This window comes from Phacochoerus africanus, chromosome 12 (assembly GCF_016906955.1).
Source record: "Phacochoerus africanus isolate WHEZ1 chromosome 12, ROS_Pafr_v1, whole genome shotgun sequence".
NCBI lineage: Eukaryota > Metazoa > Chordata > Mammalia > Artiodactyla > Suidae > Phacochoerus > Phacochoerus africanus.
In genome coordinates this window covers 54294910-54321061 of record NC_062555.1, presented here as the reverse complement: position 1 = coordinate 54321061, position 26152 = coordinate 54294910, and the positions used below count along the sequence as shown (strand labels likewise).

Here is a 26152-nt window from a genome sequence, read left to right as displayed (position 1 = left end):
GGACCTGGCATTGTCACTGCTATGGCTCAGGTTTGATCCCTGGCCTGAGAACTTCTGCATGCCACAGGCACGGTCAAAAAAGACAAAAAAAAAAAAGAAAGAAAGAAAGAAAGAAAAAGCAGCTAGGGAAAAGTAACAAATAACATACAAGGGAACCCCAATAAGGTTATCAGCTGATTTTTCATTAGAAACTCTGCAGGCCAGAAGGGAGTGGCACGATATACTTAAAGTGATGAAAGGAAAAAACCTGCAACCAAGAATACTCTACCCAGCAAGGCTTTCTTTCAGATTCGAAGGAGAAATCAAAACCTTTACAGACAAGCAAAGGCTAAGAGAATTCAGCACCACCAAACCAGCTTTACAACAAATAGTAAAGGAACTTCTCTAGGCAGAAAGAAAAGGCCACAACTAGAAAGAAGAAAATTACAAATGAGGAGGCTCACCAGTAAAGGCAAACATGAGTAAAGGTAGGAAATCATCCACACATAAATATGCCACCAAAAGCAGCCATTATAAGAAGAGGAGAGTACAAAGGCAGAATCTTGGAAATGCATTTGCAATTAAGAAACCAGCAACTTACAACAATCTTGTGTGTATATATAGACTCATATATCAAAACCTCATGGTTACCACAAACCAAAATTCAAACACAACACTAAAGATAGTCATCAAACCACAAAAGAAAAGAACGAAAGGTAAGAAAAAAGGCCAAGAGAAAAAGGGTCAGAGAAAATCGACAAAAACAAATCCAAAACAATTAACAAAAGGGCAATAAGAACATACATATCAATAATTACCTTAAATGTAAATGGACTAAATTCTCCAAGCAAAAGACATAGACTGGCTGAATGGATACAAAAACAAGACCTATATATATGCTGTATAAAGAAGATGTGTGTGTGTTGGAATATATATACACAATGGAATATTACTCAGCCATAAAAAGGAATAAAATAATGCCATTTGCAGCAACACGGATGGGACCTAGAGATACTAAGTGAATTTAAACAGTGAAAAACAAACACAGTATGGTATCACTTACATGTGGAATCTAAAAAAATAAGATACACGTGAACTTACTGCAGAACAGAAACAGACTCATAGACTTTGTAAACAAACCTATGGTTACCAAAGCAGACAGGTGGGGTGGGGGAGGGGGGAACTGGGGATTTGAGATTGGCACATGCACACTGCATACTGAATGACCGGCCAATGGAGACCTGCTGTACAGCACAGGGAACTCTACCCAATCAATGTTCTGTGATAATCTATATGGGAAAAGAATCTGAAAAAGAATGGATGTGTGTATATGTGTAAATGAATCACTCTGTTGTATAGCAGAAATTATCACAACTTGTAAATCAACTATACTTCAATAAAAAATTTTTTAAATGGGAAAAAAATAAAAATAAAAAAAGAATGTATAAGTGTGCATACGTGTGTGCATATATCTATATATACATACACATATATATACACATTATAAATCATCTATACTTAAAAAAATAAAGGAAAAAAAGCCATGTATGCAAATGTTCATAGAAGTTTTATATGTAATAGAGAAACCAGAAAACAACCCAGATGTCCATCAACATGTGAACAAACAAAATGTGTAACAATGGAAGAACACTCAGCAACAAAAAGGAGTAAACTATTTTCACAACATGAATGAATCTCAAAATAATTATGCTGAGTGAAAGAAGCCAGACCAAAACCAATAATACCATATGATTCTATTTATATACAATTCTAGAAAATGTAAACCAATCCACAGTGACAAAAAAGCCAGAGGACAAGGGATGGAAAGATGGAATAACAAAGGAATACGAGGAAATTTTAGGGAATGCTCCTTATCTTAAATGTGTTGTCTCATGGGTAATAAATGTACCGAAATTTATAAAACTGTATTCTTTAATTATGTGCAATTTATTTTACTTCAAATAAAAGGTCTTTAAAAAGAGCAGGATTAAGTGGTGATGGTTGTATAACCATGTGAATGTTTTCAATGCTAATAAACTATATACTTAAAAAATGGTTAAAATGGTAAATCTCAGGTTGCATATATTTTACCCCCCCACACACACACCTTAAAGAAAAGTAGGTTTACTGAACTCTAAGCTGAAGCTGAAAATGACAATGACTATCATCAGTCAATAAGAAGATGAATAAGGAATACATATTTCCAGCCTATCTACTACGCTGTCAATTAATTACATATGAATTTAAAGCTTTTTACAAGTTGTTACCTGTGAAATATGATTGATGGAGGACTCCATTCTCCGAAGCTGAGAGGCTTGGATGTCCAGCAACTGGAGTACATTGTTGGCCAATGCATTTATTTGATAAGCAACACTAGCTAGGGATTGGGTTGTGTAGGCTTTGGTCTCTTCTAAAGCTTTTCTCTTGTCTGTAGCCTGAAATAAGAACAAAAAAATCAATACTTATTTAGGTTAATATTCATTTAAATATCTGTTCTATAGAAAGTGAGAGTTTTATAATTATATTTCTTAATAGAAAAATCCATCTGAATCAAAAAACTTATTGAACCAATATGATAAACTACAAAGCACACCACCCTCAAACTCCATAAAAGCATGTGCCCCAGGTCCTACTGCTCACTCTCTGCCTGCACCCTGCTTTGATCTTCTGTGTCCACTTCAAGGCCTGCTGTGTACCTCATCCAGGAACTATGAGTAATAAACTTCTCAATTTCACTTTTCCTTGAAGTCTTTTACTGAAACTTGAGCTCACCATCCACGACATCTCAGGGCTCTACTTAACAAATGTTGATTTAATAAAAAAATCACATCTGGAGTTCCCGTCGTGGCGCAGTGGTTAACGAATCCGACTAGGAACCATGAGGTTGCGGGTTCGGTCCCTGCCCTTGCTCAGTGGGTTAACGATCCGGCGTTGCCATGAGCTGTGGTGTAGGTTGCAGACGCGGCTCGGATCCCGCGTTGCTGTGGCTCTGGCGTAGGCCGGTGGCTACAGCTCCGATTCAACCCCTAGCCTGGGAACCTCCATATGCCGTGGGAGCGGCCCAAGAAATAGCAACAACAACAACAACAACAACAAAAAATCACATCTACTAGTCCAATGATATGGACTACATCCATTCTACCCTACATTCCTGTTTACATTAAAATCATCAGAAATCCAATCCCCCCGTTAATCATTATGACCAAGCTTCTCATCTCCACAAAAACTACTGTGACCCCATCCTTCACCCACCCATTCTTCCCAAACTCCAGTACACAGCTGGAGTCAGATAGAAAGAAATGTTCAAAGACAAAGTTCAGAGCAAAATTCAGAGACAAACTCGGCGAGGGTTGGGGAAGGAGGTGCAAAGAATGGGGAGCAGGGTGGTTCACAACTTATACAATATATAAGAAAAAGGCCAAGAATAGACAGAAAAAACGGAATCTAATAGTTCACCAAAAAAAAACCCCAATGTAACCACTCTTAACCATTTTTTAAAACATTCGACCTTGCTCATTATAGAAAAGAAATGTAGATGCAAACTAATATGAGATACTATTTCTCACCTAACCACCTGGCAAAAATCCAAAAGTAGGACAAAGTACTCTGCAAAGTTGTGGGGATACACTGCTGACTATCCAGTGAAATTACACATGGACATATTTTCTGTCCCAGTAATCTTTCAGGAATCTCAAAGACTCATTGGCAAAAATGTATGTGTAATTATTCACTGCAGCACTATCTGCAATAGTAAAAGACTAGAAACAATCGATATAACCACTGATAGGGACTGGTTGAATAAATTATGAGATCTCCAAACAGTAGAGTACTATACAGCTGTAAGAAGAAATGTTAAGGGATAACATTATGACCACTACAATCGATCTCCAGAATACTGGTGAAATTCAGAACATGAATAAGGTGAAAAAAAATGTTTATAGAATGCTACTATTTAAGAAATAAGAAATAAGAAAAGATAAAATACATGCTTATTTTTAAAAAGATAAATCGTAACATCTTTTAAAAAAAAAACTACATCTGGGGCTGAGGGTAAATAAGGTGGCAAAAACATGGATAGGGCCCTTTAAACATACCTTGTTTTTTAGATTTGTTTTTGGAACTATGTAATAATTTCCACAACTATGAAACAAAATTAAATTTTAAAAAGAAATTCTCCAAAATTAAATGTAAAATTAATCAAATCAGCCTAACTGTAAATCTAATTTGTGGCGTAACCAGAGAAGAAATATTCTGAAAGTGGCTTCAAAGCACAGTAATTTGATTGTACATTCTTAACAGGGTTTATCCTTAGGACAAAAACAACTGAAAGAGGAAAAACAATACTGAAACTGCTTTCAATCACTTTACTGCTGATTGGAATTATTATCCTGAGACTGTTCTTTGTTTAGTATGGAATAAAGCAAGTCATTAATTATGTTTAAGTCATTAAGAACTGAGATTTTCTGCATAGTTCAAAAGAGATTCTGATTTAAGAACAATGAAGTTGGAGTTCCCAGTGTGGCCCAGAATTAACAAACCAGACTAGCATCCGTAAGGATGCAGGTTCAATCCCTGGCCTTGCTCAGTGAGTCAAGGATCCAGCATTGCCATGAGCTGCAGTATAGGTCACAGACGAGGCTTGGATCTGGCATTGCTGTGGCTGTGGTGTATGTAGACCAGAAGCTGCAGCTCCAATTCAACCCCTAACCTGGGAACCTCGATATGCCTCGGGTGCGGCCCTAAAATGACCAAAAAAAAAAAAAAAAAAAAAGAAGTTAAACCTGTAGTTCTGGATTTAAACTGAAAGCATCAGTTTGAACCTAATTCGGATTTTATCACATTATATATCAATAACCTAGCTCCATCCAACAAAAAGGCTTAAATGTCAAGTACAGTGACTGCAGTTAACAACCCATACTGCATAAATGAAATTTGCTAAAAGGGTAGAACTCAAATGTACTCAAAAAAAAAAAAATATATATATATATATGAAGTGACGGATGTGTTAACTAACTAGTCCAGGGCATAGAATTACACTTTATTTCCCAACTTCCCTAACTGCATGGTCATAAGGCTAAGTATTGTCAAGCAGTGGTTAAAGTAAAATGTAGACTTACCAAAAAAGTAAAGACGTATTTAACAGAAAATATTTTATACTAATTTCATTTTAAATTTAAATTTAAAATAATTAAAATTAAATAAAATTTTAAAATTCATTTTCTCAAACTAACCACATTTTAAAGTGCTCAAGAGCTAGAGTTCCCACTGTGAAACAACAGGATCAGCAGCATTAGCGGAGCACTGGCATGAAGGTTCAATCCCCAGCCCTGGCCTGGGAACTCCACGTGCCTCAGGGCAGACAAAAAAATAAAATTAAAAAAACAAAAAATAATTAGAATATATCCCTGTATTACCTGATGATTAAAAAGAAATAAAAAATTTTAAAATAGATGTTCCTGTCATGGCTCAACAGAAACGAATCTGACTAACATCCATGATGACGCAGGTTCAATCCCTGGCTTCGCTCAGTGGGTGAAGGATCTGGTGTTGCAGTGAACTGTGGTGCAGGTGGCAGACACGGCTCAGATATGGCATTGCTATGACTGTGGCATACACCAGAGGCTAGAGCTCCAACTTGACCCCTAGCCTGGGAACCTCCATATGTCCTGGGTGCAACCCTAAAAAGGCCAAAAACAATTTTTTTAATAAATAAAGTGTTCCAGAGCCACATACAGACTGTGGCTACCTTACTAGAGAGTGCAGTTTCAGTCAAAGTTAACTTCCTCTACAGGCCATGACTATAAAAGTTAAATCTGGGAGTTTCCTGGTGGTGCAGAGGGTTAAGGATCTGGTGATGTCACTGTAGCAGCTTGGGCCCTTCTGTGGCAAGGTTCAATCCCTGGCCCAGGAACTTCCATATGCCACAGGCACAGTCAAAAAAAAGTTAAAGCTGTGCAAGAATTACCGTTATTGGAGTTCCCATCATGGCTCAGCAGTTAACGAATCTGACTAGCATCAATGAGGACTTCTCTGGCCTCACTCAGTGAGTTAAGGATCAGATGTTGCCATGAGCTGTGGTGTAGATCACAGACGCGGCTCAGATCCCGCCTTGCTGTGGCTGTGGTATAGGCTGGTGGCTACAACTCTGATTCGAGGTTCCTCTAGCATGGGAACCTCCACATGCCACGGGAGCGGCCCAAGAAAATGGCAAAAAGACAAAAAAAAAAAAGGAATTACCGTTGTCACTTAATTTCCTGTTTGTTAAGTTTAGCAAACGATAGTTGGTCTCCCTCATTCTTTGACACTTCTAGTATAACTGCTCAGCAGCCTCCATATATTCCAAAGTATCACACAAGATGGTTTTATCAACTAGAAGACAAGTAGCCAGCACTTTTCCAAAGAGCTAAAACAGACATTCTTCATCAATCATATCAGTCTTCCTGAAAAAGTCTAAATACCCTTAATTAATCACTCTAGGAGCTGATATGTGATATGTAACCCATTTGCCATCCCTGTCTTAGGCCACTGATGAAGTATGCTTAAAATGGAAATAAACATACTCAGCTTTAAAAGAAGAAGTTAATTATTTAAAAGAGCTAAACTCAAAATAAACAATGAAGCCAAGAACTAAACAGGAAATTCCTTAGATAAGTGAATTTTCAAAACAGTCAATATATAAAACTAGCTCTCTTCTTCCTCCCTGATCTACCTGTGGAAACCAAGTTTTACTGAGTTCAGATCTGCTAGATGGAATAAAGAACCTTTTCAAGTAATACCTACTCCTATTAAGTCGTTTTCTTCCCCTTCAAAGAGATTACCCAAGCAAAGCTATTTTTCTTTGTCACAGCCTAAAGTGAAAATTATTAGCTATAAGCAATCTCTCCCATACTTACACATTTATCTTCAACACAATTCCTCTCCCTCATTCTCAACCTTCACCTATTACCATTCCTTCCTCCCTCCATTATATGTATTTACTCGAATCCCAAAAAAGACAGAGACAACATCCTTGTCACGATTATGCTTTAAAAAAGTAAAGCATTCAAAGTGAAAACAAATACCACATGGCTTAATTTTTGCCTGTTTCTTAACAAAAAGAGAGATTTTAGAAACTTTCATGTATCATGGTTCTATCACTCAAGGAGACCATGTTAACATTTTAGTGTATTTTCAAGTTTCTCAAGCATAAGTATGTACATAAGAATGTAAACATTAACATCCTACTTTATAGTTACATATTCTGCTTTTTTCATTTAATAATGTACCACGAACATTTTCCCCATGTGTTATCTTTCCCTAACATCTTTTTCAAAAAACCATTTTCAATAGCTTCATGACTATGAAAGTAATTCTTAGTTCTACTCTCAATTTAATTTCTCCAATATTAAGATCATGACTCTAATCAAGGCATCAATGCACTGGGCCTTGTTAAACAAGCTCAAATCCAACTTTCTCTAAATAACCAAATGAGATGATATTATTTAGTAGTTGTGGGAATTCAATGGAAAACATGTATGAATTACAAATATCTCCCACTGTCCCAATGATTAGTATAAAGTCTAACATACATATGAAGAAAGAAAATAACCCCATGTATCTGTCCTTCAATAAATGTCATATTTAATTTCATACACTCACTTTACTTGGTTTTATAATGTTTACAAACTTTTATATTTGAAATATATTAAAATTAAGTTTCAATGATTTTTTTTTTGTGACTGCACCCATGGCATGTGGAAGTTCCCAAGCCAGGGATCAAACCTGAGCCTCCACAGTGACCTGAGCCACTGCAGTGACAGTGATGGATCTTTACTCCAGTGCACCAAGAGAACTTCAAGCTTCACTGATTTTTAAATGAACTCAGTACCGTTTTCTTAAAAATATCTTAAAAATAAAATACCCATTTTATTTTTATATCATATGAAATAACAAACACAAATTCTGTCATTTTCCCTAGCTCCATCTCAAATCTGTTCTTCTCAAACACTAGTACTGTTAATTTACTGAAAGTACTTGCTTATTTATTTTACAAGTCTAATAAAACTAATCACTTTCAGAGTGCCCTTGTGGTGCAGCAGGTTAAGAATCCGTCATCATCAGTGCAGCGGCTTGGGTTACTGCTGCTGTGGCATGGGTTCAATCCCTGGGCCAGAGGAGCTTCCACCTGCCATGGGTGCAGCCAAAATAAATAAATGAATAAATAAATAAAACTGATCACTTTCTCCCAACTCTTCTCTGTATCATTTTAGCTGTATAATTAAGTTCCAAACACTAACCTACAAGGCAACTTTTTTTTTTTTTTTTCCTAGGGCCTTACCCACAGCAGATGGAAGTTCCAAGCTAGAGGTCGAATCAGAGCTACAGCTGCTGGCCTACACCAGAGCCACAGCAACGCAGGATCCCAGCCACGTCTGCAACCTATACCATAGCTCACGGCAATACCAGATCCTTAATCCATTGAGCGAGCCCAGAGATCAAACTCGAATCCTCGTGTATCCTTGTCAGGTTTGTTAACTGCCAAGTCACTAAGGGAACTCCCCACAAGGTAACTTTAAGAGCATTGTTTCTAAGTTAGGGCCCTACTTTACTGAAAAATATTCTACACAGAAAAACAGAGCCTTGTACCTAGCACATATCCTTCGGTATCAGCCTGTCTAATAACATTTCAGAAAAATAGTCCAACTTAAGTTAAAATGTTCTTTCTTAAGGAATACTTCCTTAAACTCTGACAAAAGCATTTGAAAATAATTTGCTTTCTTTGAAGAAAAATAATTTCTTTGTGTCCTAACTGCAGGTGGCTTAACGAGTCTGCTTAGGTATAACAAAATAGGGGTCTCATGTGCGTTAAAAAAAGAAAAAAAAACTTTGCCATCTTGCTTCTGTCTTTACCTTTCCTCCCACTCTTCCTAGAAATGTCACCACATCACATCTTAACAACTTTTAACTTAACTCTAACCCAAACTTGCAGAAACTTTTCCAAAGTCAGTACTTTTTCCCCACAGAATATCCTGAAGTTTAAATAAGGTTTTCCAACTATATAACAGAAGCAATTTCATGATAATCCATTAACCTAAATCTATCCCAAAATACCACATTTTGATGACTCCAACAAAGCATCTGTGTCAGACGCACTGTTTTATGTATCACTCAGGAAAAAAAAAACAAAAACAAAAACAAAAGAAAACCTGCCAGCTCAATCATGTCAGAATGCCTTCCTTATAAAGAAGTTTTATTTTATACTTACAGAAAATGCTCTTTGAAATTCAGATGGTGAGCTTTATATGTCACTCTTAATAATCATACAGTAATAACCACTATAGAGTTCATTTTCAAACTTACCCAACTTCCAAAACAAACTCTTTAAATCTTTTATTTCATATGATCCAAGATCCAACCAAAGATTGTTCACAGCTCTTGACAGTCATGTCCATTCCATTTCCTTATATCTAAAGCATCCCCTCCCAGCTCTGACCTTTTTTTTTTCTTCCAAAATATAGACATTACTTTAAAATTCCAGGCCAGTCATATTAAAGGAAGTCCCATAACCTGGATTTGTCTGTTTCCTTATGATTAGATTGAGATTAAACAGTGACTGGAATACTATATAGGTGATGCTGTGAGCTTCCCACTGCAAGAGATATATCTTCTAAATTAAGGCTGCACTATTACTTCCACGACTTTCTTCCAAGCTTCTGACGCCAACTTTACGAACTTTGATGCTGGTGCTATCTTACCAGGAGGTATCAAGAAAAAACTTTTTAAGACAAAACCCAAGACTCTGTTCTTTCCTCAAATAGTCCTTAAATGGTTTGTTCACAGGTTACAATAATCCAGTCACATCAACAACAAAACCATCCAAATTCACACAAGTGGGAACAAGGACAACTGCTGCCTAGCTGACAGGTTTTTAAAGACAACATTAATTGTAAAATGCATCTCAGCTACAGAAATGTTAAAATGTGAAGATGAAGAAAAAGTTTCTTAAAATTGATAAAATATACTACTAAGGAATACTTGGTTTAAGAGCTCTGTTGTTTTTTTTTCCAAGAAGTTTAATATTAATGGTAAGGATTTAAATTGTCAATTCTTAACACCTGCAACAGGAAGTTGGGTTTTTTTTAATAAAATATAGTTGATTTACAATGTGCCAATTTCTACTGTACAGCAAAGTAACTCAGTCATACTTTATATACACATACATTATTTTTTTATATTATTTTCCATCATGGTCTATCCAGGAGACTAAATACAGCTCCCTGTACTATAGAGTAGAAACTTTTTTATTGAAAGAGTTTTATATACACAAAACAAAACATCTACTTTGCTAAAGACCACCTAAGGTTTTGGTTGGTTTGAGACGAGAAACTTTCCGGAAGGAATCCACAATCACATGTGGAGAGGGATGAGAGGATTTGAAGAAAAAGAGCACACGGGCCAAAACCTGGTTGGAGCCATGGGGATTAGGGTTATGTATACACTTGGTACCTAGCTAACATTGAAAGCATCTAATTTTCTCCAACACAACTCCCATTCCAATAAAAAAGAAAAAGAAAAAGAAACCCTACCAGGTTTTGGTAAATATCCAGCAAGAAGAATAAATTTTTTGCTTAACAAGTCCAGTTGAAACCTAGTCATTGTAAGCTCTAGGACAGCTCCTCCCCACCACCTCCCACTTAACTGTTAACAGGCCTAAGAGCCCTTTCATTTTCAGCAAAATCCCTGCTGCTTTTTGTGTCAACAGCTTTGATGGACAGGAATGGGAGTTGTGTGACAAGCTCTTCTTTAATCAAAGAGCCAACACAGAACAGCTAATATACTTATTAAATAACATTCCAAATTCAACTTTAATGTAGATTATGTTTTTAAACCCTCACAAGTCAATTTATATCTCCAGGGCAATTCCAATAACTAGATAATTAGGTTCTGAAATTTCAGGTTTTACCCTAATTATAGCCTAAGTCAATGACACTTACCCCAAACTAATTCCTTTACCATCTTATACAATACTACAAGATTTACATTTTTTAAAAACAGGATTAATGAAAAAACCCTTCCCAAAAAATGCAATTCTAGCAAGAGCAACTTCATTTAAATATAAAATTACACATATTATCAACAGAATATATTCTGTGCTAATCCAAGGCACTTGCTTCCATGACTCCTTCCATGTTCACTAAGTATCTTCTCCTATAATCTTATTTCTTCTTAAAAGGAATTAAACTGAAAGAGCCATGATAATCAAGAGTATAACTGGGGGAGTTCCTGTTGTGGCTCAGTGGGTTAAGAACCCACTAGTACCCATGGGGATGCAGGTTCGATCCCTGGCCTCACTCAGCAGGTTAAAGATCCGGCCTTGTGATGGATGTAGCTTGGATCTGGCATTGCTGTGGCTGTGGCAGAGGCCAGCAGCTGCAGCTCTGATTCAACCTCTACCCTGGAAACTTCCATATGCCTCAGGTGTGGCCCTAAAAAGACAACAAACAACCAAAAAAAAGAGTATAACTTGGGGGAGCACTTTTACATTCTGCTGGAAGGTACAGTTAGACAGCATGTATCACATTTCTTTAAAATGTATGTATTATTCACTTCTAGAAATCTACCCAAAAGAAATGAAAGGTCAAGTGCAAAGAAACTGTATCTTCAGGAATGTCTGTATCTTTGTTTACAACAGCAACAAAAAAAAAATATAAACAATCTAAATGGCCAATGACTATGGGTTAAAATATTCATATATTAGAATACCATGCAGTCAATAAAAGTGACCTAGATATTTATCAAGGAGAATGCATTAAGTCAGAATTCAAACTGGTAAGCAGGGCCAGTTACAGAGTAAGAAATTACAGAATTTTACCCTACACAATTATAGGAATAGCTGGGAAAGAAAGTTGTGATGGTCCCAGAGGGAGGCCAGAGGACCAGTCAATCTGAGAAACCTAACACATCCAGCTGCAGAAATCCAACTGCAAAGGAAAGTTTCATGGGGCGAACTGGAAAGCCATGTTGTGAGAAGCTGTGAGTGGGCCTGACGCCACTGTTGAGCAATTACCAGCAACCAGGGAAAAGGCAACCAAGGAACACAGCAACACCTCTACATCTCTCACTGCATCTAACCACAAAAACCTTCAGAGGATAGTGGGTGTTGCTTATACAAATTCTCTTTTGGGAGTTCTTGTCATGGCACAGCAGAAATGAATCCAACTAGGAACCATGAGGTTGTGGGTTCGATCCCTGGCCTCGCTCAGTGGGTTAAGGATCTGGCATTGCTATGAGCTGCAGTGTAGGTCGCAGATGAGGCTTAGATCTGGCATAGCTGTGGCTGTGCTGTAGGCGGGCGGCTGTAGCTCTGATTAGACCCCTAGTCTGGGAACCTCCATATGCTGCACAAGTGCGGCCCAAAAAAGCAAAAACAAAAACAAAAAAGCAACAACACAAATTCTCTTTTGGTCAATTCTAACCCACAAACATACTATATAGGAACCCTACAGTACATACCACCACAGTACCCTCTGTCAATTCAGACACACACACCTCTTTAATCATGTTCAACTCATGAATAAAATCATGCTTCAGTCTAACATGATGCAACTATCCCCCTATGACCAAAAAAGATGCCATCTCCCCCACAAAAAATACAGTCCAGTTCCTATTTGAGTAATGTTCATTTCTTTCCTAGTTGAGTTGCACTTCCCCTTTGATATCCTGTAACTTAAATACCAAAATAAAAAGTTAACCGCTATTAATTAATACATCTTAAGTTGAACATAGAAAAATGGGAGAGGGATACAAAACTGGTTAGTATATACACAAATATTAAGATACAGAATAAACATTCATAAGTACTGGAGTTTTCATTCTATAACTGGTCATGAGGTCACGGTTAGTGTTTATCATTTTCTCCCACTCCTCTCCATTACATATTTCATTTGCCCTTGGCAATCATCTCATCCAGCTGTTGTTCCTTACTTGGTGGGTTGACTCAAACCTTCTCTGCCACTGGCAGCTCTACTGGTTTTGCATTGTTTTCAATTACCTTTTTCAATCACAGAACACAGGAGTGAAAAGAGGCACTCCAGAAGACCTCCTGCATTTCAGATGTACTCCTCTTTACCCTCAGTGTGTAGTAGCAACCTGATCTCCACTTGAGAGTTGGGATCAATCATACTAATCAACACAGTTATCTCCAGCTTTGCCTATTAGTTCACTGGCATGAGGAAGCCAAAGCAGGCAAGTATTCAACTTCCAGTTTAACAACCAACGCTGCACTTCTCAGTAAAACCACTCCTCTCTTTAGAACTAAGAACACTAAACCAGCATACCCCAGAGTTGTGGATAAAGAAGCAAAATTTTTGCTAGTGGATCTTTAGGGGTAACAGTGAGAAGAGTTCACTCCATTTCCATCTCTTGATTCCCTGACCTACAAATGCTGGCTACAAGAGAAAAATACCATACACTGGTAGGTGATTCAGAGATTAGATCAAACCTTAGAGAATAGTACCTCTGCACTGCAAAGAACTACCACCAACTGGTACAGTGAATCTTCAAAAGGACATTTCACTGTATATCAATTCCTCTGCTTCAGAGTAATGGGGAAAATGGTAAAAGGAGGAATTCTATGCACTGAGCCCAATGCCACACGTGCTACAAAACTGACTGACTGGTCAGGAGCAATGTGATATAAAATATCAAGATATAATTAAGGCACTCTGAAAGTTACAAATAGTTTTGGCAGAAACAATGCAGGAAGGGAAGGCAAATCCATATCCAGAGTAAGCAGTTACTTCAGGGAGAACAAAGCGTTATCTCTCCATTATGGAAGTAGTCCAATGCAAACCACCTGCCACCAAGCACCTGGCTAGTCCCGCCAGAGGAATGGTGCCATCTTAAGAGGTCAGTGGTGGCTCTCTGCTATTGATGAGGTGGTTATTCAGCAGAAGCAGTAGCCAGGCTGGTCATGGTGAGTGGAAGACCATGTTTCTGAGCATATTCACAACTTCTCTGCCTGCTGCCATGGCGTCTTTTTCACAAGCCCATTGGGCAAGGATAGAGATAGAGGATGAAATCCACAGGTCTGTCCTGTCTACCTGATTACCAAGGTTGCTCTATGATGGGCATATACAATGAACACAATATTATTCTGTGTCCATTCAGAGGCATATCTACATATATATTCTTCATACTTCCAATTATATTCCTTTTAAACCCATAATTAGCCAAATGATTAGCTACTACCATGAATTACAGAGGGTCCACATCACTAATCATTTCTCTTTCAATACAAAATGAACTAGGTGCACTGAAAGATCTACCAATAGGCTTCAGCAAGGATTTACTGCATAGCACAGGAACTATACTGAATATCATGTAATAACCTATAATGGAAAATAATCTGAATATATATAAATACATATATGCACATATACATATATATAACTGTCTCACTTTGCTGAACACCTGAAACATGATATTGCAAATCAACTGTATGTCAATTTAAAAAAGAAAAGAAAGAGGGAGTTACCGTTGTGGCTCAGTGGTTAATGAATCCAACTAGGAACCATGAGGTTGTGGGTTCGGCCTCGCTCAGTGGCTTAAGGATCCAGCGTTGCTGTGAGCTGTGGTGTAGGTCGCAGACGAGGCTCGGATCCCACGTTGCTGTGGCTGTGGCGTAGGCCCGCAGCTACAGCTCTCATTAGACCCCTAGCCTGGGAACCTCCATATGCCATGGGTGCGGCCCTCAAAAGACAATAAAAAGGCAGAAAAAAAAAAAGAGAGAGATATCTATCCAATGGGAGAATTTCCCTTCACCACTGCCCTTCTAAGTCACTGTGGGGTGTGACCACAGTGCTATAGATATCCATCTTCTGGTGGTACCACCATATTATGCAGAACCATCTGTCAACTGGACCAAATTTTTTTTTCTGTCTTTTTAGGGCCACACCTGAGGCACATGGAAGTTCCCAGGCTGAAGGTCAAATCAGAGCTGCAGCTGTCAGTCTACACCACAGCCACAACCACAGGGGATCTGAGCCATGTCTGTGACCTATACCACAGTTCACGGCAACACCAGATCCTTAACCCACTGAGTGAGGCCAGGGAACAAACCCACATCCTCATGGATACTAGTTGGGTTCGTTACCACTGAGCCACAACGGGAACGTCGATCTAATGTTTTTCTTCCTCAGTCAACTAGGACTACTCTCCTGAGGCCATAGGTGTTGAGTGAGAGTGAGGAAGCAAAAAACAAACAAAGAGTAAGCAGCACAGGAGTATAAAATACTGAGTAATAAAAGCAAGTTATAAAATAACTATGTACCTTTTTTAAAAAAAAGAAATGTGTAGGAGTTCCTGTCCTGGAGTTGCGGAAATGAATTCAACTAAGAACCATGAGGTTGCAGGTTCAATCCCTGGCCTCACTCAGTAGGTTAAGGATTCGGCATTGCTGTAAGCTGTGGTGTAGGTCACAGATGCACCTCGTATCTGGTGTTGCTGTGGCTCTGGCATAGGCCATCAGCAACAGCTCCGATTAGACCTCTAGCCTGGGAAGCTCCATGTGCTGCGGGTGCGGCCCTAAAAAGACAAAAAGATAAAAAGAAATATGTATACATCTTGTCTATACATAAACAGAAAAGGTGTAAATATTAGCTTAGATAATATTAATATCAATATATTAATGGTCATCTCCAGGTGACTTTTTAACATTCTTCATATTTCTCTGTATTCAATTGTTTTCAATAACGGGGGGGGAGTATTTTTACTAAGAGAATTATCTTGATATAAATCTTAATGGGGGAAAAAAAACAATATATATTTGTGTACATTTTTCTAATTTTCTTTGGTATAATTAAATACCTACACAAACTAATTCACTAGATAATAAGAAGAGATACATCAGCATGTTAACAGTATGTATTATTATTAGGTTTCAAAGCATTTTCACACACAGTAAACTAAGAAGACATTCTGGTTTCACAGATGAAGGCACTATATAAAGCTCTGAGATACTAATTTGTCCACAGTAAATGGAGGAGCTAGGACTATGTACCACAGAGCTCCTAATCCTGTCATATGAACTTAAGGGACAGGATTTTATTTCACCTAATGGTTTTGAACAATAGAAACAGCTTGGAGGTCAGAAAGAGTAGGAGCAAAAGGCAGGATTCAAAGCAGAATGAAATGAACAAGAATATTAGACTGGAAATGAGCGTGGTTAAGTTGTCACCCAATGGGAAAATACGTCACCCGGCTAGAGAAATCCTGGAGACCCTTGAGGAACTTGGACTTCATCTTGAGGCTAAAGAGTGCCCCTAAAGAATTTTCAGGAAAAAAGATACGACTACTTTTTGGCTTTAGAAAGATCACCTCAGGTACAGCTTTCCAAGTGAACTGGGGAAATGCAGAGAAGAATGGAGACAGGAATTCTGCTGTAATATGTACTCTGTGCCACACACAAGAAAGTCATCTTTATGTTAACTATCCCATGTAGACAACTAACAATGAGGAGAAAGAAATCTGGTGAGGTTAAGTAACTTGCCCCAAGTAGCACTGCTAGGAAGGAAAGAGCCACTGTGTCTCCAAAAGTCATGGTTTCCCCTACACCACACTGTCTCCCAGCCTATAATTCTAAGAGTGAACAAAGTATAGTTCTAACATGTCAGAGTGAAACTACTCAAGTATTTTCTCTAAGATGGACTACTCTAAGTCATCATTAACTAATTTGTGTACCACATGAATTTTAATTAACTGGAAGGGGGTTAAAAAAAAAAGAGTGAGAAAGCTCTTCTTCAAGATAGCTGAGAATGTTTTTGATCTACAAAACAACTGATGCTCTATACAGAAGTTCTATAAACGAAAAAAAATGTAAAACATTTAACACTTATTCTTATTCCTCTCTCAAGCAGCAATTCACATCTACCCAAATAAACATGACTTTGCTGGGAAATTACTTAAGGAATTTAATGCATCATTTCACAAACTGCAAGGTAAGGTGGTAGTTAATACTGTCACAATCAGCACCACCCTTAATTAACTGTCTTGAGAAAAACAAAATACTTCTGCATAAAAAAAAAAAGGCAATGTTCTATAAATATCAACAAAAGTACCTTGTGCTACCACTGACTCTGCCTATTTTCTCACTTACACCAGCTTACAATACAGTCTCACAGGATCTCTTGGCTCTCTCCCATCCTAGTGATTCATTAACCACATTTTCCAAACCAAAAAATTAGAACTAGTGTGACACTATGTGAAAAACTACATTTACCCTAATTTCTTAACCTGCTATAAAAGTGTAAGAATTACAACAGTATTAAGAATCAGTTAATCGGGAGCTCCCGTCGTGGCGCAGTAGTTAACGAATCCGACTAGGAACCATGAGGTTGCGGGTTCGGTCCCTGCCCTTGCTCAGTGGGTTAAGGATTGGGCGTTGCCGTGAGCTGTGGTGTAGGTTGCAGACGCGGCTGGGATCCCACGTTGCTGTGGCTCTGGCGTAGGCCGGTGGCTACAGCTCCGACTCAACCTGTAGCCTGTGAACCTCCATATGCCGCAGGAGCGGCCCAAGAAATAGCAACAAAAACAACAACAAAAAAAAAGACAAAAAAAAAAGAATCAGTTAATCGAGTTCCCTTGTGGTGAAGTAGGTTAAGGATCTGGCACTGTCACTGCTGCAGCTTGGGTCATTGCTGTGACATGGGTTCCATCCCTGGCCCAGGAATTTCCACATGCCATGGGTGCAGCCAAAAAAAAATTTAAATAGAAAATAAAAATTTAAATGATAAAAAAAGAATCAGTTAACAAATCTTTATTGAAATCAACTGAATTTTCTAAATTATAGCTATTCCCCAAAAATGTACGACACAGAGTCTTTTTTTTTTGGTCTTTTTGCCATTTCTTGGGCCGCTCCCACGGCATATGGAGGTTCCCAGGCTAGGGGTCAAATCGTAGCTGTAGCCATCGGCCTACACCAGAGCCACAGCAACTTGGGATCTGAGCCGCATCTGCAACCTACACCACAGCTCACGGCAACACCAGGTCCTTAACCCACTGAGCAAGGCCAAGGATCGAACCCGCAACCTCATGGTTCCTAGTCGGAGTCGCTAACCACTGAGCTACGACGGGAACTCCCACAGAGTCATTTTTACAGCTAGTCCAAAAAAACTGAGACGTGAAAAGAAACATGTTCTGTTCATACCCATCAGTTATTAAATAGAAAAAAAAGAAGGGAAAAATACTTTATTAATAAGTTACTACATATCAAATTCAAACCGAATAATTTAACCAATTAAAAATCTGAATACGGAGACCAGTCAAGATGTGGCACTCACCTCTCCCCACAAATACATCAGGAATACATCTACAACAGAGTTCCCTTTGTGGCTCAGCAGTTAGCGAACCCAACTAGCATCCATGAGGACTCGGGTTTGATCCCCAGCCTTGCTCAGTGGGTTAAGGATCTGACATTGCCATGAGCTGTGGTGTAGGTCACAGATGCGGCTCAGATCCTGCATTGCTGTGCCTGTGGTGTAGGACAGCAGCTTCAGTTCCGATTAGACCCCAGGCCTGGGAACCTCCATATGCCAAGGGTGCAGCTCTAAAAAGACAAAAGACAAAAAAAAAAACAAAAACAACCAAAAAAAGGATGTGGATCCTACTAATAAGCACATCAAGGACTCCATTAAAGGCCTGACCACAAGCTCCTGGGGATGTTTTGCCTGCAGATCCCAAATTGGCCCATAGGCATCACTCAGTGCCCTGAGTACATGACCACCACACACCTCCACCTCACGACTGGCTCCCGTGAGTGCTCCTAACAATGGCAAGAGTGAGCTTTTGCAAAGGACTAGTGAGCCTGAATCCACAGGCCTTGGAAAGACCATAAACTTGAGCAGTAAGCAACACCCTTGGGAAAGCAAAAAGGAGGCTGTCAGCACCTAGCCTGGTACTTTTGCAGGATCAAGAGAAGGCAAACAAGTCTAAGAATGCTGTCACAGGAGTTCCCGTTGTTGTGGCCCAGCGGAAATAAATAAATCCAACTAGGAACTATGAGGTTGTAGGTTCAATCCCTGGCCTCGCTCAGTGGGTTAAGGATCTGGCATTGCCATGAGCTGTGGTGTGGGTTGCAGACACAGCTAGGATCTGGCATTGCTGTGGCTGTGGTGCAGGCCAGCAACTGTAGCTCTAGCTCCAATTTGACTCCTAACCTCGAAACCTTCATATGCCTCAGCCCAAAAAAAATAAAGAAAAGAATGCTGTCACAAGGAGGAGCAAGAAGTATGGAGCTTCAGAAGATCTGTGAAAGCTTCAGAATCACTAGCAAATCTGACAGAAGATATTTCTCTCCTTAAGACTAGAAGAAGTGGAAGTTCCCGTTGTGGCTCAGTGATTAACAAATCCGACTAGGAACCATGAGGTTGCAGGTTCGATCCCTGCTCTTGCTCAGTGGGTTAACGATCCGGCGTTGCCGTGAGCTATGGTGTAGATTGCAGACACGGTTCGGATCCTGCATTGCTATGGCTCTGGCGCAGGCCAGTGGCTGCAGCTCTGATTCGACCCCTAGCCTGGGAACTTCCATATGCCACGGGAGCGGCCCAAGAAATGGCAAAAAGACCAAAAAAAAAAAAAAAAAATTAAAAAAAATTTTTTAAATATAAAGCAATGTAAAATTTAAAAAAAAAGACTAGAAGAGGTGACTACTACTTCAATGTGAAGAAACACTAAAGTCCAAAGAATATGAAAATTCAGGGGAAGATGACACCAAAGGCTCACAATTTTCCAGTAACCATTCCCAAAGTGTTATGTGATTTGCCTAATAACTAATTAAAAATAGGTGTTTCAAGGAAGCACAATGAGCTACAAGAAAACAAAGATAATTTAATGAAATCAGTAAAAACAATACATAAACAAAATGAGAATTTTAACAAAAAGATATAAATCATAGTAAAACAAATTTTGGAGTTAAAAAATATAATAAATGAAATAAAAAAATGCAGAGAGACCATCAACAGCAGTTATGTTTCTTCAATCAGAAGAAACAATCTGGAGTTCCCATCATGGCGTAGCGGAAACGAATCCGGCTAGGAACCATGAGGTTTTAGGTTCGATTCCTGGCCTCATTCAGTGGGTTAAGGATCTGGCATTGCCGTGACCTGTGGTGTAGGTCCCATATGAGGCTCAGATCCCGAGTTGCTGTGGGCTGGCATAGGCCAGCAGCAACAGCCCCGATTAGACCCCTAGCCTGGGAACCTCCATATGCCACGGGTGCAGCCATAAAAAACAAAACAAAAAAAAAGAAGACAGAGGAAACAATTTGCGAAGCAGAAGTCAGGAACTTTGAAATTATCCAATCACAGGAGGCAAAAAAAAGAAAAAGAGTGAAAAAGACCTCTGTGATTTTGGGGATATGATTAAAAAAAAAAGAAACAATTTGTGAATTATTGTAGTCCCACAAGGAGAAGAGGCTAAAAAGCATTTTTAAAGAAATGCCAGCAGAGAACTTTCCAAATCTGGGAGAGATTTGAATACCCAAATTCATGAAGCTCACATGTCCTCAAACAAATTCAAATCAAATCTCCAAGTAACATATAATCAGTCAAAAATCAAAGACAGAGAGAACCCTAATAACAGCAAGAGAAAAGAATTTTGTCACCTACAAGGGAGTCCCCATAAGGCTTTCAGCAGATTTCTAAGCAGAAACCTTACAGGCCAGGAAAGAATGGGATGATATATTCCAAGTGCTGGAAAAAGAAAAAAGAAAAATACTGCAAACCATGATTACTTTATCCTGCAAAACTGTCCTTCAGAAATAAGACTTTTCCAGACAAAACTAAGCTGAGGGAGTTCATCACCACTAGATCTGCCATACAATAAATGCTGAAAGTTCTTCAACGTGAAATGAAATCATGCTAATTAGTAACATGAAAATACATAACATACTGATAAAGGTAAGTATATTCTATCCGAAAGCAGCAGAATACACATTCCTCTCAAATACACATAGATCATTCTCCAGGACAGATTCTATTATTAGGTCACAAAACAAGTCTTACCAAATTTAAGACAAGTAAAATCATACCAACAATCTTTTATGACCACAAGAGTATGAAACTAGATACCGTAACAGGAGGAAAAGTGAGAAATTCACAAATACATAGAAATTCAATACACATATGAACAACCAATAGGTCAGAAAACAAAACAAAAGGGAAATCATAAAATATCCTAAAACAGGAGTTCCCATCAGAGCTCAGTGGATTAAGAACCCGACACGAAGATAAAGATTCAATCCCTAGCCTTGTTCAGTGGGTTATGGGTCCGATGTTACTAAAAGCTGTGGCACAGGTCACAGATGCAGCTCTGATTCAACCTTCAACCCCTAGCCTGGCAACTGCCATATGCCTCAGCTGTGGCCATAAAAACAAGAAGAAGAAAAAAAAAATCCTGAAACAAAAGAAAATGTAAACACAATTTACCAAAACTTATGGGGTACAGCAAAAACAGATATAAGAAGTTCACAGCAATAAATGTCTACATTAAGAAAAGGATCTGGGGATCTCCAACACGGCTCTGCAGAAATGAATCTGACTAGGAACCATGAGGTTGTGGGCTCAATCCCTGGCCTCATTTAGTGGGTTAAGGATCTGGTGTTGCCATGAGCTGTGGTGTAGGTCGCAGACAGGCTCAGATCCCACATGGCTGTGGCATAGGCCAGCAGCTACAGCTCTGATTAGACCCCTAGCCTGGGAACCTCCATATGCTACAGGTGCAGCCCTAAAAAGACAAAAGAAAAAGAAGAAAGAAAAAAAGATCTCAGAATACTCAATATCACTAACTATTAGAGAAATGCAAAATCAAAACTGGTGTGACCACCTCACACCAGTCAGAATGGTCATCATTAACAAGTTACAAATAACAAATGCTGGAGAGGGTGTGAAGAAACAGGTGCCCTCCTCCACTGTTGGTGGGAATGTAAATGTATCCTCCAAATGTTGGTGGGTATAACCGCTATGGAAAACAGTATGGAGGAACCTCAGGAAACTAAATGTACAGAGCTACCATATGATCAAGCAATTCCACTGCTGAGCATCTATCTGGACAAAACGTTTCACTGATGGGGGTGGGGGGATGTGCTTGGGTTATGGGATGGAAATCCTGTGAAACTGGATTGTTATGATCATTATACAACTACAGATGTGATAAATTCATTTGAGTAATAAAAAAAAAACCTTTTCACTGAAAAAGATACGTGCACCCCTATGTTTATAGCAGCAATATTCACAATAGCCAAAACATGGCAACAACCTAAATGTCCATCAACAGACGAATGGATTAAGACGTGGTACATATATACAATATACAATGGAATATTACTCAGCCATAAGAAAAGACAAAAGACAAACTAATATTATTTGCAGCAACATGGATGGATCTAGAGACTCTCATACTAAGTGAAGTAAGCCAGAAAGAAAAAGACAAATACCATATGATATCACTTATTTGTGGAATCTAAAATATGGAACAGATGACCTTATCTAAAAATAACAAATGAAAACAGAAAAAGATCATGGCCAAGAAGAGCAGAGCTGGGGTTCCCGAGGGAGAAAGGGGAGGGAGTGGGATGAATGGGCATTCTGGGGGTTTTTTTGGATGCAAACTGTTATATTTGGAATGGATGGGCAATGGGATGCTGTACAACACAGGGAAATGTGTGTGACTAGGTCACTTTGCCGTACAACAGAACTTGACGAAACACTGTAAATCAACTATACCTAAATGATGATGATGATGATAATAATAAATAATAATAAAACATCTATAACTGTGCCTTCAAGTACTAACAGGTGGACCAGTTCTCAGAGCTTCTGAGAATCTGCTTCCTGGGTTATAATCCTCAATTTGGCTCAAATAAAATTCCTTTTCTTCTTAAGAAAAAAAAAAAAAAAAAGGTCTCAGATAAAAATGTACCTTTAAACCTCAAGAAACTAGAAAAACAAGAACAACTAAGCTGAAAGTTAGCAGAAAGAAGGAAATATAGAGTAGAAATAAATAAAATAGAGACCAGAAAAATAGGAAAGACCAATGACACAAAGATCTGTCTTTAGCTTTTTTTTGGGGGGGGGGCGCAACCAGGGCATATGGAGGTTCCCAGGCTAGGGGTCAAATCAGAGCTACAGCTGCCAGCAATGCATGATCCAAGCTGTGTCTGTAACCTACACCGCAGCTCATGGCAACACCAGATCCTTAACCCACTGAAGTGAGGCCAGGGATCAAACCCTCAACCTCATGGCTTCTAGTCAGATTCATTTCCGATGCACCACGATGGGAACTCTAAAATCTGTCTTTTCAAAGAGATAAACTAAGGTGAGAAAACTTTAGTGAGACTAAGGGAAAAAAAGCCATAAATAAAATCAGAAATTAAAGTGGAGGCATAGAACTCATACCACAGAAACACAAAAAATCCTAAGAGACTCCAATAAACAATTATACACCAACAAATTGCATAACCTAGAAAAATGGATAAATTCCTAGAAACTTACAACCTGTCAAGACTGAATCATGAAGAACTAGAAAATCTGGACAGACCAATAAAAAGTAAGGAGACTGAATCAGTAATCAAAAATTTCCCAAGGAAAAAAAAAGCCTATTACCAGACGGTTTCTCTAGGGAATGCTACTAAAACATTCAAAAAGGAATTAACACCAATCTTTCTCAGAGTCTTCAAAAAACACTGAAGAGAGAACACTCCCAAACTCATTTTTTTTTTGTCTTTTTGCCTTTTCTAGGGCCGCTCCCACAGCATATGGAGGTTCCCAGGCTAGGGGCCTAATCGGAGATATAGCCACCGGCCTACGCCAGAACCACAGCAACGTGGGATCTGAGCCTCATCTTTGACCTACACCACAGCTCACAGCAACACCGGATCCTCAACTCATTCAGCAAGGCCAGGGATCGAACCCGCAACGTCATGGTTCCTAGTTGGATCCGTTAACCACTGTGCCACGATGGGAACTCCCCAAACTCATTTTACAAGGCCAGCACTGGAGTTCCCATCATGGCACAGCGGAAACGAATCTGACTAGGAACCATGAGGTTTTGGGTTTGACCCCTGGCCTCGCTCAGTGGGTTAAGGATCTGGCTTTGCCATGAGCTGTGGTGTAGGTCACTAGGAACTGGCATTGCTGTGGCTCTGGGGTAGGCCAACAGCAACAGCTCCGATTAGATCCCTAGCCTGGGAACCTCTATATGCTGCGGATGCGGCCCTAAAAAGACAAAAGACCAAAAAAAAAAAAAAAAAGCACATTAAAAGGACTGTACACCATGCTCAAGTGTGATTTATCCCTAAGATGCAAGAATAGTTCAACATAAGGAAATAACATATGCAGTAAGTATGATGAACATTAATAGAATAAAAGATAAAAATCATATATCTCATTAGACTCAGAAGAAGCATTTGACAGAATTCAACCTCCTTTCATGATAAAAACTCTCAATAAACTGGGTACAAAAAGAATGTACCTCAACAAGATAAAGGCCATAGATAATAACCCCACTGATAATATCATAATCTAAGATAAGAGGGTGGTAGTTTTTCCTCTAAAATCAAGAATAAGATAAGGGTGCCCACTCTCACCACCCCTATTTTATCGCTGTACTGCAGGTCCTAGCCAGAGCAACTAGGAAATGAAAGGCATCCAAATCAGAAAGGAAGCACTAAAATAGTATGCTTGCAAATTATATGATCTATATACAAAATTCTAAAGACTCCACAAAAAAAAGTTAGAATAAGAGAACTCAATAAATTTGCAGGATACGAAGTCAACACACAAAAATCAGTTGCCTTTCTATACAGTAACAATAATATATCTGCAACAACTGTTTGAAACCCCATTAATAGCATACAAAATACCAAAAACAATAAAATACAATTTTTTGTATTGACTTGTATTGATGCTATATAATAACATCCTGAATAATAAAAAAAAAAATGCAGGAATAAACTTAACCCAAGAAGTAAAATATCTGTACTGTGAAAATTATAAGACTTTGAAAAATGGAACTGAAGACACAAATAAATAAAAGATGGACCATGTTCATGGATCAGAAAAACTAGTATTATACGTTAAAATGTCCACATGACCCAAAGCCATCTATAGATTCAATGCAATCTTTACTAGAATTCCAATAGCATCTTTCACAGATAGGAAAAAACAATCCTCAATTTTGTACCAGAACTAAAATATATTCAAAATACCAAAAACAATCCTGAGGGGAAAAAACAAAGGTGGGAGCATTACAATTCCTGATTCTAAAATATATTAGAAAACCATACTGATTAAAAAAAATATATATGCTACCAGTGTAAAAAGAGACACAAACACACCAGTAGAACAGAATTAAGAGCCCAGAAATAAACCCTCACATATACAGTCAAGAATATTGGACAAAGGAGCCAAGACTACCCAATGAGGAAAGGATAATCTCTTCAATAAATGGTGCTGAGAAAACTGAATATTCACAAGCAAAAGAATGAAACTGGACTCCTATCTTACACCACTTACAAAAGTTAACTCAAAAAAGGATTAAACATAAGACCTAAAGCCATAAAACTCCTAGAACACAGAAAGGAGGTTCTCTAACATTAGTCTTTTAATGACTTTTTGGACATGATACCAAAAGGATATGCAACAAAAGCAAAAATAAGTATGGGGGACTATATCAAACTAAAAAGCTAAAGCATAACAAAAGAAACCATCAGCAAAATGAAAAGGCAACCTACAGAATGGGAGAAAATATTTGCAAACCATCTATCAGGTAACGTGTTAATATTTAAAATGTATAGGGAACTCACACAATTCAATGACAAAAAAATTTTTTTTTAATTTAAAAATGCGCAGAGGAACTGAAGAATAAAAACCACATGGTCCTCTCAATAGATGAAGAAAAAGTTTTTGATAAAATCCACCACCAATCTCTGATAAAAACCCTTCAGTTAGTGGGTATGGAGGGAACCTACTCAACATAATAAAGGCCATATATGACAAACCCACAGCTAACATCATTCTCAGTGGTGAAAAGCTCAAAAAATTCCTGCTAAGGTCAAGAACAAGACAAGGATGTTGCTCTCACCACTTTTATTCAACATACTTTTGGAGGTCCTAGTCATGGCAATCAGAGAAGAAAAAGA

General features: G+C 38.5%; 1 protein-coding gene across 10 annotated transcripts in view; it reads right to left on the bottom strand.

The window, feature by feature from the left end:
- ABI1 (abl interactor 1) overlaps positions 1–26152 on the bottom strand; it is a 130990-nt gene that overhangs the window by 74494 nt on the left and 30344 nt on the right. For all 10 annotated transcript variants that reach the window (XM_047755354.1, XM_047755351.1, XM_047755350.1 and 7 more), the window contains exon 2: positions 2247–2414. In XM_047755354.1, coding sequence (XP_047611310.1) covers positions 2247–2414 — 168 coding nt within the window. The remainder of the gene's footprint in view (positions 1–2246; positions 2415–26152) is intronic.